The following is a 15,462-nucleotide window of genomic DNA, read 5'->3' as shown; positions in this document are numbered from 1 at the left end:
AGATGGGTTTGAGGCCCATGGTTGTAAAACATAAGGGTTGAACATTTATCATATATGAAATGTATTTTCATATTCCATTTAATCTTGATTTAGTATTAAATGGTGAGTCCCTTCAATTTGACTATATATTCAAGATAGACTGTCAGGACCAGTCATGTGACTAAGAAATGTCTATCAAGTGAACTTGAATGTCAAAAGTTGAAAATGGTCCCTGGTCGGAGTTTTCTATAAAGATGGACGCATAGAAAACGTTAGACGACTAGAATGCAAAATGACTAGTAGTTCTGTTTCTTGAACTATGTGGACATGGCAATGTCGTAATCATTTGCATAGATACTTACTTTGAGAAGACTAGTATCGGACAGACCTATGAAACTTTACTGTAAGAGATGAAAATCTGTCATAAGTAAATTTCATTAAAATTATTAGACACTAAATCCTCAATACCTGAGTGATTTGAGATTACTTGTTTGAGAACTGCTTACTTTGACCTTGACCAACTGTCGCACCGTAAAAGGAGGCTATAAAGGCAACGCTCAGGTAATCACCTATCAAACGAAGTCTAATCTCAAGATCGCAAGATTGGGATTGTCCTCCCATAAATCGGGATGAGATGCTTAAAAGTTGTACAAGGCCACTCGGAGAGCTAGAAACTGTAAAATGCATGGCCGTGCTCGGATGAATCATAGGTTATGATTATCTGTTTATTTGATCAGTTGAACTCTGAAACCGAGAAACACCTCTAGACATAATAAGGATGACAACTCTTACCTTATGTTCAAGAGCAAGCATCGAGTGACAAAGAAATTAGGAAATGCACACTTGTCCCTAAGGACAAGTGGGAGACTGAAGGAAATAATGCCCTTGGTCCAAGTATGCATATAATATTAAGTCTAATAAATGCGGTTCAGTATTAATTAACAAGTTAATAATTCAGTGAGATCAAGTGAGCTGAATGCCTAGCTAGAGGCCGCTTCAGTTCAAGTGGAATTAATTATATTAATCCACAGCTTACACTTGACAGAACCCGTAGGGTCACACAAATAGTACGTAAACGGATCAAGTATTTAATGGCATTAAATACTCCATCTATGGATATTCGGAATCGACGGATCTTGGTTCAAGTGGGAGCTGAGATCGTCAAAAGGTAAGAAATGAATACTCCGGAAACGATGATATTGCCGGAAACGGAAATATGGATCGTATCGGAAATATAAATATTATCCAAGTCGTAGATGTTGCCGGAAACGGAAACATGGTACGTATCGGAAAATATTATCGGAAATGGAAATATTGCCGGAATCGGAAATATTGCCGGAAACGGAAATATTGTCAGAATCGGAAATATTATCGGAATCGAAAAATAATTCCGGAAACGGAAATATTAAATATTTTTTCGAAACGGAAATTAATTCCGGAATCGAAAATATTAAATATTGTTCGTATCGGAAATGAATTCCGGAATCGGGAAATTAATCGGAAGCGCATCGCACGAATTAGCATCGGACGAGCTTGCTAGACGAAGGTCCAACACGAAGCCAGGCCCACGTCCAGCAAGCCAGCGCGCCACACGAACCGCCAAGGCCACGCCAGGCCCAGCGCAAGGCCAGGCCCAGCAGGCCGTGGCTGCGCGCGCAGCTGCGAGCAGTGGGCTGCGAGCAATGCTGCTGCTCGCGTGGGCTTGTAGCTCGCGTGGGCCGAGCGGCCGTGTGGGCTGTGCGCGGGCATGGCCTGCATGTTTGCGGGTCATGCTCGTGTAGAGTTTGTGTTCACATACGAAACCTACAGTGTATAGGATTTGTTTAATGATTAAATTCCTAATCCTAAAAGATAAATAAATTAAATAAGAGTTCTACTAGGATTCTAATTTAATTAATCCGTATCCTAGTAGGATTCGATTACTTATTCCATGGCCTATAAATATGAGTTAAGAGCTCATAATTTACACAGATAATTTCAAGTATTCAAACAATAAAAAGCTAAGATTTTTAAGTAGAAAACTCAGCCATATTCTTGCCCTATTAGCCGAAAATACATAGTACCTTAAGGGCGATTCTAGTTGATCAATCTTAAGGCGGATCCGGACGTGTTGTGGATTATCTACGGAGGGACGACACTTGGAGTCCTAAAGACTTGTTCTTGTTCGGTTCGGGCGCAGCTAGGGAGGGCACGCTACAAAGTGTATGCATCTGAATTATGCTAAATGATTATGTGTAAATAATATGTTTCCTGGCTTTATGATTTTTCCGCATGATATATGTTTATTCATATGTATCATAACCTAACACTACCAACCATCATCGGGCGGTCGAAGAAAGCGGTCTTTACATGTTTGAAGGATAGGGTTTGGAAAAAATTGCTAGGGTGGAAGGAGAAACTGTTATCCCGGTCGGGCAAGGAAATGTTAATTAAAGCGGTGGCCCAGGCCATCCCGACATATATGATGAGTATCTTCAAAATCCCGGAAGGTTTAATAGATGACATACACTCGACTCTGGCCAGATTTTGGTGGGGCTCGAAGGGCACGGAGAGGAAGATTCATTGGCATAGGTGGGAGTTGCTTTGTCTACCAAAGTCGATGGGAGGTATGGGGTTTAGGGATCTAAAATGCTTCAACCAGGCATTGTTAGCCAAACAAGGTTGGCAACTATGCACCACTCGTCCTTCACTACTACATGATATGTTAAAAGCAAGATACTACAAGCATACAAGCTTCATTGAGGCTAACCGAGGCTTCGATCCGAGCTACAGTTGGAGGAGCATTTGGGGGGCCAAAGCTTTGCTACTGGATGGGCTGAAATGGCGAGTGGGGAATGGCTCGGAGATACGGGTGTGGGACGATGCTTGGCTGCCAGGTGAAGGAGCACACGTCGTACCTACTCCTCGTGTGGACAGTGATATGGAGTTACGGGTAATGGACCTTATTGATCAAGGAAATGGGTGCTGGAATCATAATGTGTTGGCAGCTACGTTTGAGGAGGATGATCGTAAGAAAGTGCTACAAGTCCCGCTCTCTCGTGCACTCCCCTGCGATAGCAAATACTGGTGGCCTGCGAAGGATGGTGAGTACACAGTGAAGTCGGGTTATTGGCTGGGCAGGTTGGGTCACTTGCATACTTGGGAATTACTCAATGGTGCTGCTGAGTCAGAGATATGGCGCATGGTATGGGGGCTAGGTGGTCCACCTAAGCTCAGCCATTTCATATGGAGAGCTTGTAAGGGAAGCTTGGGGGTTATGGGAGTGCTCTACCACAGGCACATCAGGACATCAAAGCAATGTACTGTTTGCAATCACGAGGTGGAGACAATCCTGCACTCCCTCTTTGAATGCAAGTATGCCACTCTAATTTGGGCACACAGTGAATTCGGGAGCTTGATTGCGGATGCACCCACTACTTCTTTTGCAGACCGATTGAGTTGGATAGCAGGAAAGATTGACAAGGATAGATTGAGGGTGTTTGCTACGCTGACCTGGGCAGCATGGTTTTGTCGCAACAAAGCGTGCTTCGAGCCTGATATCACACTGGATGCCATTGCTGTTGCTACTGGTTTCGTCAAGCTGAACGAGGATTACAGCAGGTACAATGAGAAGGTTCAAATGCCAACAAAATATCCCCGTATTGTGTCAACAGCAGCATGGAACCCGCCCCCGCAGCATTGTGTGAAGGTAAATGTTGATGCGCATATTATCGAGGGTCGTGGTGTCTCTTTTGGGGTGGTCATTAGAGATGATCATGGGAAAGTGCTAGTTGCGGCTGTGAAGAGATGGGAGGCAACATGGCATGTCGAAATGGCAGAAGCGGGTGCAGCAAGGTATGGTGTTGAGTTAGCCCGAAGACTGGGGTATGAAAATGTAGTACTCGAAAGTGACGCAATGAACGTGGTCAAGGTAATCGAACAGAAGCAGGAAGGAGCAGCCCCAATATTCTTGATTTATGATGATATTAGGTCAATGAGTGAGTCTTTTAATTTCTTTATGTGTATCCATGTTAGACGAGCGGGAAATACGGTTGCTCATGCTATAGCTAGATGGGAAACCGACTTTAATACGGAACGTGCTTGTATGAACTCCTTCCCCCAAAGCCTTCAAACTTTGGTGGAGCTTGATCCTATTTAATGAAACGCTCGATCTTTCCTTCAAAAAAAAAAAAGTTAATCATTGGAACTAATTAGTTAAATATTGAAACCAAATAGTTAAACAATGAAACTAATTAGTTAAGCACTAAAATTAGTTAGTTAAGCAGTAGAACAAATTAGTTAAGCAGTAAAACCAATTAGTTAACCAATCAAAGTGGTCTTTCCGGTAAGGCGGTCTTATACAAAAGTTGTCGAAATTGTAAGCTCATCTTACGTCAACTAAACCTAATTATTTGCTAAATTATACTCCGTACTAAAGTTGTGCGAAATAGGGTGTTCAAATTTCCAATTTCCCTTAAATTTATTGCACACATGAAGGACATGACCAAACATACAATTCAAGGTGTATTTGATATACATTTTGGGGGCCGTACACTTGAATAGTTGGATTTACAGTAAGTGTACGTTTGGTATGAAATACAGTATAAATCAAGGAAAGGAAATGGATTAGAAAAATTAAGAAAAATTTGCTAAAAATGATCTTTTATAACTCAAATTTTGCGAAAAATGACCTTATATAATTTTTTTTCTTTTATAACCAGTGTTGGTCATGACTTATTAAAGCGTTTCCCTCCACCAAAACTTGTTCTATTCATCAGCAACAATTATGGTGGTAATAGAGGAAGCAGCTAAAGCCTTGCTGTTAACCAATCAAATCTAGCAGGATTTTGCTGTCCTATGATGTTGAGTACATATGGTCCCTGAAGGACAGTCTCCAGATCACAGCTCAGAGAAAGAGAATCTATATTTACGAAGTACTAACCAGCGAAAACAATGTAAAGGAGGTACATGTAGGAAAAAAATAACCAAGTGGAAAAGGGGTGTTGGAACATAGACTTTGTTCTCTTCGCCTTATTCTTATTGCTTATTAGATCACACCACAAAAATCAGACCAGAAAAAACAAAAAACATTCACAGAAAACCAGAACATGTCATACCAGACCATAAACGCAAAAAACATTTACGATCAGATCAGAACAGATCAGACCAGACCATAAACTAGAAAAATCACACCAGATCAAGGCCATAGCGGCATCAAAGACATTCACACTTCCATCCAACAAGAAAGCATCAAGATCGTACGAGGAGGGCCTGGCCACTTACATTTCAGATATCTGTCCAAGGACACACACACTGTAGATAGATACCCTGGTTTGTATGCACTTGGATGCAATTCATGTAACAAACGAACCCTACGTTAAAGTGCGGAGCCTGATTGCCACTACCTGCACTTTTCTGATGAGGCGATACTTTTAAAAAACTGTCCATAGATACTTGAAAAAGAAACAACATAGCCAAAAAGAGACCATTCAGAGAAATAAATGAGTCTAGAATCAAGTCCAAAATTTTACCAGGAGAAAAGAAAGAAAAAGAAGGTTACTGAAATCATTCTCTAATAATTTTGTGGGAGTACACTAAGAAAAGACTGCGTTTCCTTTGTCGTCTAATGCCATGGAAAAGACATTGTAGATATCATATGGCATAGATCATGAGGGGATCAACCAATCAAAGTTCAAACTTCTAGCAACCTGATACTGAAAGCATGCTTGAGTAGTGCCTGAAACATTCACAAACAAGTTGTCAAAAATGTTATCTACTTCCTCCGTTTCAATATTATTGTTCCGTTTGCCTAAGTTTCACAAATATTGCACCAAATCCATTCTAGGAAATAAAATATTTTCTTTCACACAACAAATACCCAATATACCCTTGCATGTTAACTCTTGTAGATGTAGTTAACGGGTCAATCACATGGGCAACTTTGTATTTTGCATTTCTCTCTCTTACTTTTTCCCTCCCCAAAATCTATTGTCAAACCAAACCCCCGCGGTGCAATAATTTTGGAATGGAGGAAGTATACAATTTCAGATTCAAGAGAGAGTAAGTTCGAAGAAGAGAATTTTACAAACAATAAGAGTATATTACTAGGAGGAAAAATACAATTTCATATTCAAGAGAGAGTAAGTTCGAAGAAGAGAACTTTATAAACAATAAGAATATATTAGTATGCTTTTGACGCCTATTTTCAAACACACTGAGATTTATTGTCATTGTTTTCTCTGTTTTCTATTTATGAAAGTGCCACTAATAAGGCAAGATCCTCACTCAAACTTTCAGCCTTGCATATCTTTTTTCTGCATGGAGGACAGCACTTAACTTCTCTTTACAAGGATCCATAATACTAGCACTGAGCATTGAAGTATCTCTTAGCTTAATCACTTAGTAGTTAGTATCCTCAAACAAGCTGTGACATCCACTAGGGAACTGGTATCCATTAAGAGATTCATTAGGCAATTTTTAATTGTACAACAAATGTTGTTTTTTTCTCATTTTCTCTCTCCTCTCCATCTTAGAAGCAATGAGTGTAGTTGTATTACGAGCATTCTTGATTATATGATAGGGTGAGAGGTTCACACAAGATGGATAGAATCATATATGGGGTGATGATATGGCATGGGTGTAGACTGTAGAGTACCTCCAAGAGGTAAATACCATTGTAGATGCTCACTCATAACTCAGACTGCCGAAACTTTTAAGTACATTATGTACTCCCTCTGTCCCTTTTTGTTTGCCCCATTTGCCGTTTTAGGCCGTCCCTAAAAGATTTCCCCATTACCATAAAAGGCCATGGGACTACAATTTTACTCACATAAAATACAATTGGCCCACCACTTTTGTCTCTTCTCAATTCTTAATAAAGCAGTATTGGTGCATAGGGAAAACAATAAGGGACGGAGGGAGTATATGCTCATTTATAGGTTTTTTCATGCCGGACAGATAATATGTGAATTCTCTATTAACCAACTAGGCAACAATTCAGGTTTATGTTCTGCCAACATGAATATTTAGCAAAGACACACATACAGATCAAGAAATTCATTCTCAGCTCAGAGGAGCATTCACATCTTGATCCAAATGATGCAAGAAAAAGTCAAAGATCTTGCTTAAAAATAAATTAAAATGGAAAAGAATTAAAATACCTACCTTCATATTTTAAAATTATGACGACAGTCTGCCTTCGCAGACATTGTATCAAAGATCATCATGATCGGCTGATTCAATACCCAGAAGTTTGGCCAACTCTCCATCTTGATAGGCTTCAACAGTATCTGAAAGATGAACATGTCATCCTCCAAGTCAATTTCACAATTTCCGAGATACGAACACTCTAATGATTGTTAAAAACTAAGCAACTCACCATCTGATCCACCAATGTGTTTTCCATTGATGAATACCTGAGGTACTGTGCGTCTCCCTACAATACCACCAAGTGCATCTTGAATGCTAAAACCATCATCTGCAAAAACACAAAATGTATAATCAAATTAGAGGGGGTTAAAAAGAGGCCAGTCAACCCCAAGAGGAACACAGATTATACATCTCCACACAAGTCAGTTAAGGACTATTTGCTAATCCTATAGTCTTATACTATTGTTCTAGGAGTCCCTGCATCACAAACCAACATAAGAAATTCGCATGATTTCATCTATTAATTCAGAAATACACTATAGCAAATAACTAAGAGAAGCAAGAAATCATCTGCAGAAACACAGAGATCAAATGAAAAGGGAGCACAACAAAGAAATACAACTGAGAAGGCAAAACAGTCATCTACCATGTGAATTAAGATCTTGTGAAATACGATTACAAATGAAAAGACATTTGTTGTGAAGAAAAAAGTAAACTAAACACGACATAACAGATATTGTATGCAGTAGAAGATCAAGTGACTGAAAGAAAGGCGTATTCTGTATTTCATTGAGTACCCTTCCTCGACCAGATTGATTAAAGAAAAAAAACCAAGAGTCAATGCATTGCAAGGTAAATAGGTGTTCTTCATAAGCCTAATGACTGGTTAGTGTCCATACTGGCCAAGAGTCGCATTGGATGAGCAATCTGAAAGGCCAACTAGATGGTCCCAAAATAAGAAATTCACATGATTTCATCTATCAATTCATAAATACAAACCAATATAAGAAACCAATATAAGAAATTCACATGATTTCATCTATCAATTCATAAATACACTATAGCAAATAAATAAGAGAAGCAAGACATCATCTACTGAAACATAGAGACCCAATGAAAAGGGAGCACAACAAAGAAATACAAATGAGAAGGAAAAACAGTCATCTACCATGTGATTCAGCAAAGTCCATTTTAGCTATCGTTCAAACAAGTATGTTTACGTCCTTAACTCGTAATTCAGCAAAGTCCATTTTAGCTAGGTATTTAGAACAAAATATCTCAATCTAGTGACTTCTTGAATCCTTGAAGACATACAGAAAAGCATGAACACTGACCAATAGTAAAACCACAGTGCCTTTTATGAATTAAGCTTGTGCCTAATACTGGTCTTACAGAAAATCAAAGATGGCAGGAGTTCCATTTTTTGTCACAGGTACTTATTGAGGGTCTAAAGCTACAACCCGAATCTCATATGCCATTGGAACCCCCTCATCCAGTGAAAGCTAAAATCAAATGGTAAACTGTGTCATGGAGAATTATGTGTACCAGTCATTGCGGAATGCAAAACGTAGTGATGTCAAATGTTAGTACTGATAAGTACACCAAATTCTATGCTAGGAACAATGGCTGCTCATCTTGCAATAGTTAGATTTAGTAATTGTAATATGTAACCTTGCCACCAATTTATTGCTTTATGTAGAGCAAGGCTTCATGAAGAAATTCATAGTGTAGACAATAAAAAAGCATCTTCATATTGGTATAACAAGTACAAACAAGTATTGGGATTCAGAAACTTCTACAATTAAGATTTTCTTTCTTTTTAAAACAATTTCGTGATTATTTCCACCGCGCATAGCTCATAAAACTCTATACTCCAAACTTGAAAAGAGATTTCCATGATAAAACTTTTTAAGGATAAGATTATGTTTGAGATTTTTCAGTATTCCGCTGCTCATATAGTTCACCTACACGTATACAGAACTAGGATGTAATTCCTGTATTCCACTGCTCAATCTTCCAGTTAGGAGGAGAAATAGACATGAGATCCCTCAAACTTAGTCAATTTCATATTTCTCCTCCCTTGCATATTTCCTCTCTTTTATCTTATCTTCCATATTTCCTTCCTGTTCCTACAAAACTACTCCTATCCTACTCAAGTAGTTAATTATCATGCAAAACAACATACGCATGTAGATCTTTTACAACTGATGAATTACTTCCAAGGGGGAAAGGGAGCAACCTCTACGGCTCTACTTGATGATATTTCACCACAGTGAACGTAAATGGGAACCAAAATTTGTGAATCCTTTGTGTAAAATATAAGTCTAAAAGTAACTTCAAATATTTATCTATCAATATTAGTGTCCCAATAGGCCTGACAAATATACCTCTCTCGTCCAGCTCAATTATATGAGGTTCTTGGTTCAACTCTTTAAAAACCTCTTTTGCCCTTCTACAGTACCTGTTAGAAGAAGATTGAACAAAATTATCGATTAGAGATATGAGATGTTCAAAGAAATAGAATATTCTACACCAGATAAACATGCAAGGAAGCAAGATACTGTGCTTCCTAAACTAGATTCATCTCTTCCTGTTAATGTCATGACTCATAATGCTTCCAAATCCAATTTCGTGACTCATAATGTTTTATTTCGTGTTATTACTTGGTAATAATGTAATACAGTTATACAGGAAAGGCAAGGCAACATAAATACATAGACCTCTTATTTTATTTTTGAAAATCTGAAAGAGAAGCTTAAGATCGTCCCAAAAGATTAAAAAGCAGCCCCATGTATTACGACTATTACCTTATCAGATTCTCAGCCATGTGCACACCAGTAGAACTTCATTTGAGGCATAATATGAATTCATTTACAACTAAGTGAAGAAAAAGAAAGATACTACCCCAATTCATTGTCCATCCCTTTTCAACCTAAAATACGTACTATAAATGGTGCTTTTCAGCCATAATCGTCTGATGGTCTCGAGAGTATTAGCAGACTAGACAACATACAGTCAGGTAGTCAGGGAAGTCAGCAAAAGGAATATGAGATTATATACAAGCACATACAGTTTCAAACGACATAAGTGAAGAAAAAGAAAGATACTACCCCCATTCAACTCTCCCTCAACACTCTGCCAAGTGTAAAGGAAAATGTATACTCCTACTTGCACATCTATCCCTATTATAAAAATCAGAATTACAGGTTTTACACTCCATTTAACTCTGTGATTGTCTCAAGTCCTTTAATTCCTCAAAGATGATAAATTATTTCATCATTAGCAGAAAAAGATATAGTAGCACTCTAAACAAAACCCTTGAGCATAATAATATTATCAGATAATGGTCTAATTTATCAAACAAACCCGATAAAAGCCTCGCAACCAAAGGTTTAGACTCTAAATGAAACCAAAAGGAGAAAGGAGCTTAGTAAAAGACTAATAAAAATCTTATTCTGTAGACTTAAAAGGTAGACAATCCAACCAGAGAGAAGAAAGCAACCAAAACCTAAAGAATTATAAAAAAAAAACATACTGCTTTGTTCTTTAGAATCATATAATCTAAGGCAAAAGACCTACAAGATCATCATAAATATACATCAACACAAGGGCCTTGGATTACTCATACTTCCAAATCCAACATGGTTTACCTAGATATATCATCACAAAGCCTGCACCACACTGTTCGGTTGGGTGAAGATGCCTACCAATCACCTTCCTTTTGTCCCTGCTATCAGCTGGGAAAAGATGTCTACCATTATATTTACTTCCTTTTGTCCCAACTGCCACCTTAACACCTTTCTCTCTACAGTCCCAAAGTATCAAATTGCACTAGGTTTTCAATGAGTTAATACCCTTAGGCTCCGTTTGATTTAACGGAAAACGTTTTCGGTGAAAAATGATTTTACATGTAAAACTTTTTCCAAGGGAAAACACAATTTCAAACAAGTTTTCCTTTGTTTGGTTCCTTACAAAAATTCATAGACAAAAATAAAATGAGAGTAGATGGATGAATATTGATGGGAAGATGGGGGGGGGGGGGGTAAGGAGGGAAAGTGGAAAAGTGGTTTCCCGTCCTCTCAAATGGAAAACGTTTTTCACCCTTTTGAGAGCTATTGAAGAAAAATACTCCCTGTGGATAACACCAGAGAATCAGCAATCATCACAGTACTGATAAATTTACTACGGCGCGTTGAGACAACATGCTCTTGAAATAGAGCTAAAACCTGAACCATCTTCTAACACTAAACATAGTAAGCAACTAAGCAGAAGCTATCAGGCTATGTTTACATGCTGAAAAATTTCCAGAGTCTTTTGCATTTCTCTATGATATGCCTACCCGAGAAAGCTAAACAGTACACATCCTACACAACACTTCCTGAAAGAAAACAAATTTCATAAAAAAAAATACGACCTGATCTTAAGCTCTGTGATGTTGGGCTTTGATTTCTCTCTTATTCTTTTGGTACTCAGCCTTTTGTTTTGAAACAAGCTCATTGAGAGCCAAGGAATTTCAATGCTCCAATGAAGTACATATCTATTCTAGTTCAAGATTTCTCTAGCTACACTGTTAAACGGGCTGCTATGCAAGACTATCATATTATCCCACTGCAATTGATATACTAGCTCATCTAATCAAGTACAAAGAGAGCGGAAATGGAGTTGGCAGTACGCTGCATTTTGTATACGAACTAGTTTTTGCCTCAAATTTACAATGTTGGAAGCTAACACAGTTATTGTTCTATGTTCTACTAGTATGTGACTAAACATCTGGACTCTGGAGTATAATTTGTTAAAGAACAAAAATTGCAATAAATACATGATGCACACGACGTGCACCATATTTTGAGTGATTCCAAATCAATAACCGTTATTGATGAATAGTACAAATCACATTGCATGATCATAAATGGGTAGACATTCAAGATATTCATTTAAATTCAACTTTTATTCATGTAAGCTCAAATTTTCTTCATTTAAGCAAAAAAATTGTTCATTTAAACTCAACTTTTATTCATTCAATTCAATTTTTCCGTTTCTTTTTTATTCCCACCTTTTTTTTAATTTACTTTATTACCGATTTAATTATGAAAATACCATGGTTTTTGCACTACTCATAAATCACAGTCATTGATTTTCAATTTCCCCCATATTCTCAACTTAAACAAACACAACATAAACCCTAATTTCACAATTTAGCTTCACTCTACAAAAATAACTACTACACAATAAAGCAATGTACTTTATTTTTTATCCAATTAAACCCCTAATTAATCATTTCAAATATACAATCTTTTACAACCATGCTAAAATAGAGCTCAATCATCCAAGACCAAAAAAAATTGGATCAAAATTAAAAATAAAAGAGAGAGAGAATTACGGGCAATAAGATTTTGAGAAGATGACGATAGTATGAGAAGAGATGGTTTTCTTGATAAAATCAGCTTCAGATGAAGCAGATGCCGGCGACGCCGCAAGGAAGACCGAGAGCAACATCATGACTGCAATGCTACGGCGGCGCGTTATTTCTCCGTCCATTTCCGGCGATGATGTTGAGGTTTGCACTTTGTGATGTTCGGAAAATGAAGATCTGATTAATTTACTACTTGTAGTGAAATTCTGCCAATTATAGTAACTTGATTTTATTACTGTTCCGGTAAATTTTTGGAGGGTAATATTGGTTATTTTGGTTCTAGTCGAATGTTGGAATGGGAAGTTATTTGGAGTGATTCTGAGTAAATTAGTGAGAGCCATGTTTTAGGTTAGGTACTTTGTCGATTGACCACAAAACATAAATATGTATGGAGTATATGAACTTATTATTGAGGGCGTCAAAATCGCAGCCAGGCATGTATTATGAAATACATGTCATGGGCTTGTTTGTAATTTCTCAGCTATTTTGAAATTGTTGAATAGTCAACCCGGTTTGCCAACTTGGATCCCATATAGAAAAATTGAGTACCAATTTTGTAATATGAATACCATTTTAAAATATTTAGCACCATTTTTGTGATATTAATACCATTTTATAAAATTTAGTACAAAACAAGTACCATTTAAGGAAAATGAATTTCATTTAAAAAAAATTTAGTACCATTTTTTTGTAATACCAATACCATTTTTGTAATACCAATACCAACTCAGCAATGTCAAATAACAACCCTTTTTACAAATTTACAATTCCGTTATACATTTCCCCCCAAAAATATTTAACATTTACATTTACCTTTTTATTTGGGGTTGGCATGTTTTTGCAAATACATGTCAGGCATGTATTTAGACTTCCTCCTTATTATTTGCCCTATTTTTTTTTAGAAAAAATACGAGCTACTCTCTCCGTCCTTTAACAAATCGGTATGGAGTTTAAGATATTTGAATTGACTTATTAATCTAATGGGTGTTGGTTGATAGTGAGATATTTTTTTAATATAGTTAGTGGGAGATGTGTAAGGGGTGGAGAGTGGTGAGTGTGGGGTGTGAATTTTTAAATGATTTTTTGTAAGGAGTAGGGGTGTAGATGGGTTAATAGGTAAGTGTGAGAAATAATATAATATTGGTAAAGATTTCCTTTTGTAGAAGCGGTGCAAGTATTAAGGGACGACCCGAAAAGAAAAGCGGTGCGAGTATTAAGGGACAGAGGGAGTAGTTCATTAATTAAGGGATAAAGTGTCCATCAGTACATACGAGATATTTGTGGGGGACAGTAACTTTCCCATATTTGTCCATCACCAAAAGGTTTCCAGTATCACCTCTGAATACCCATATCTTCGACCGAGCTTAACTGCATTCACCACAGCCTTAGCTCTGCTATCTCCACCGGCGAACGAGCTCTGACCCTTCTCGACGCCGGAAAGAGTACCTTGCCAGTTGAGTCCCTTGCAACCGTTCCATACCCACCCAGCCTTCGACGGCCAGAGAAGCATCAACGTTAATTTTGATAGTTCCACTAGGTCAACTGTTCCCATACCCACCCACCCGTCGACAGCCACTAAAGCATCAACGTTAATTTTCCTATTTGGAACTAGGGCGAATCCAGGAATAATAAAATAATGGTCAAAAAATTAAATATGGTATAACTTTATAGCACAAAAAAAAGCCACTTACAATTTCCAAAATCAAAATAATAGTAGCTCACTAATGAATGATGCAAACATGAACCTGGTCAGCCTTATGATTGACAAAACAATGAGAAGAATGGCCCAAACAGCGAGAAGAGTGCAAAGAAAAGCTGACAGATATGGACAAGAAAGGAGAATGATGACATGACTCAAGAGGAATAGACAAAGAGGGAGAATTCGGCTCATGAGACGTGGCATAGAAGATTACATTCAATGTATTCAATGCTATTATCAGTTTGTTATCATAATTTTGAGTAATAATGTTATTTCAATTTTGCCTTCTTGTAGGCTATTTTAGCCCTCCTTTATACTCTAAAATGTATAGGCTGGATTATATTCTCTTTTAAGCATATTGTTTCATTGGTTTAGCTCTTGAGGATTTATTCTTCCTTGTGGATCTCTAGGTTGATCAATGTTGATTCTCATCTCTTAAGTGAGATTATATCAGGTGAAGTGTAGAACGTATCAATAAATACTAGGGACAAGAGGCTAATACCATAAGATGATTTCTAACTTGATCAATGTTGATTCTCATCTCTTAAGTGAGATTGGATCAGGTGAAGTGTAGAACGTATCAATAAATACTAGGGACAAGAGGCTAATACCATAAGATGATGAGAAACTTTCAGGAACTGGTGGCTGATAGACAGTTAATAGCCGTTTCACTAGTTAAAACCGCTATTTGAGATAGCAGTTATGCTCTAGAAAAGCAAAAGAAAAACGAACCTCGATTGTATCCTATATAGACGGTGAATTCGTAATTAAGTTTCATTCCGATGCAAAATGAGAAATGAGTTTTAGGACAACTATACTTCTGTAAATCGTTCGCTTTATTGAGAGAATTCGTTCAAATTCTAAAGAAGAAAAACTAATCCGAAATTAGTATTTCTCTTCCAATTAGGCATATAAAGCTTTAAATTGAGTTTGAGATAGACATGGGGAACAAATTGGAAGAGACAAAGCTTTAAATTAAATTTTTTTATGGTACATCAAAATTGGTAACATGAATCATCATTGCAAATTGCAAGAGTAGGTAGTCAAAGCAAAAGAAAAACGTACCTCGTTTCCTATCCTATATGAACGGTGAATTCGTAATAAAGTTTCATTCCGATGCAAAATGAGAAATGAGTTTTAGGACAACTATACTTCCGTAAATCGTTCGCTTTATTGAGAAAATTCGTTCAAATTCTAAAGAAGAAAAACTAATCCGAAATTAGTATTTCTTATCCCATTAGGC

The 15,462-nt window shown here is 37.3% G+C and overlaps 1 protein-coding gene across 1 annotated transcript; it reads right to left on the bottom strand.

Annotated features, from left to right (window-relative positions):
* Window positions 1-5,429: 5,429 nt before the first annotated feature.
* LOC110800617 (glutaredoxin-C4) lies at window positions 5,430-12,883 on the bottom strand. Its single transcript, XM_022005928.2, has 5 exons — window positions 12,488-12,883; window positions 9,495-9,568; window positions 7,337-7,435; window positions 7,123-7,247; window positions 5,430-5,695 (listed from the first exon to the last, which is right to left on the bottom strand). The coding sequence occupies exons 1-4, from the start codon at window positions 12,859-12,861 to the stop codon at window positions 7,171-7,173; spliced, it is 624 nt and encodes a 207-aa protein (XP_021861620.2). The 5' UTR covers window positions 12,862-12,883; the 3' UTR covers window positions 5,430-5,695; window positions 7,123-7,170.
* Window positions 12,884-15,462: the final 2,579 nt, after the last annotated feature.

The sequence above is a fragment of the Spinacia oleracea genome, chromosome 2, assembly GCF_020520425.1.
Source record: "Spinacia oleracea cultivar Varoflay chromosome 2, BTI_SOV_V1, whole genome shotgun sequence".
Classification (NCBI taxonomy): domain Eukaryota; kingdom Viridiplantae; phylum Streptophyta; class Magnoliopsida; order Caryophyllales; family Amaranthaceae; genus Spinacia; species Spinacia oleracea.
The sequence above is the reverse complement of the archived record's forward strand: the minus strand, read 5'-3'. Positions and strand labels throughout refer to the sequence as shown.

Excerpts from the sequence above, each read along its gene's own strand:
- LOC110800617 (XM_022005928.2), bottom strand. The coding sequence starts at position 12,861 with ATGGCTCTCACTAATTTACTCAGAATCACTCCAAATAACTTCCCATTC. Across the intron at positions 9,569-12,487 it reads TTCTCAAAATCTTATTGCCC|GTACTGTAGAAGGGCAAAAG; the intron begins GTAATTCTCTCT and ends TTCTTCTAACAG. Across the intron at positions 7,248-7,336 it reads ACACATTGGTGGATCAGATG|ATACTGTTGAAGCCTATCAA; the intron begins GTGAGTTGCTTA and ends TTCATCTTTCAG.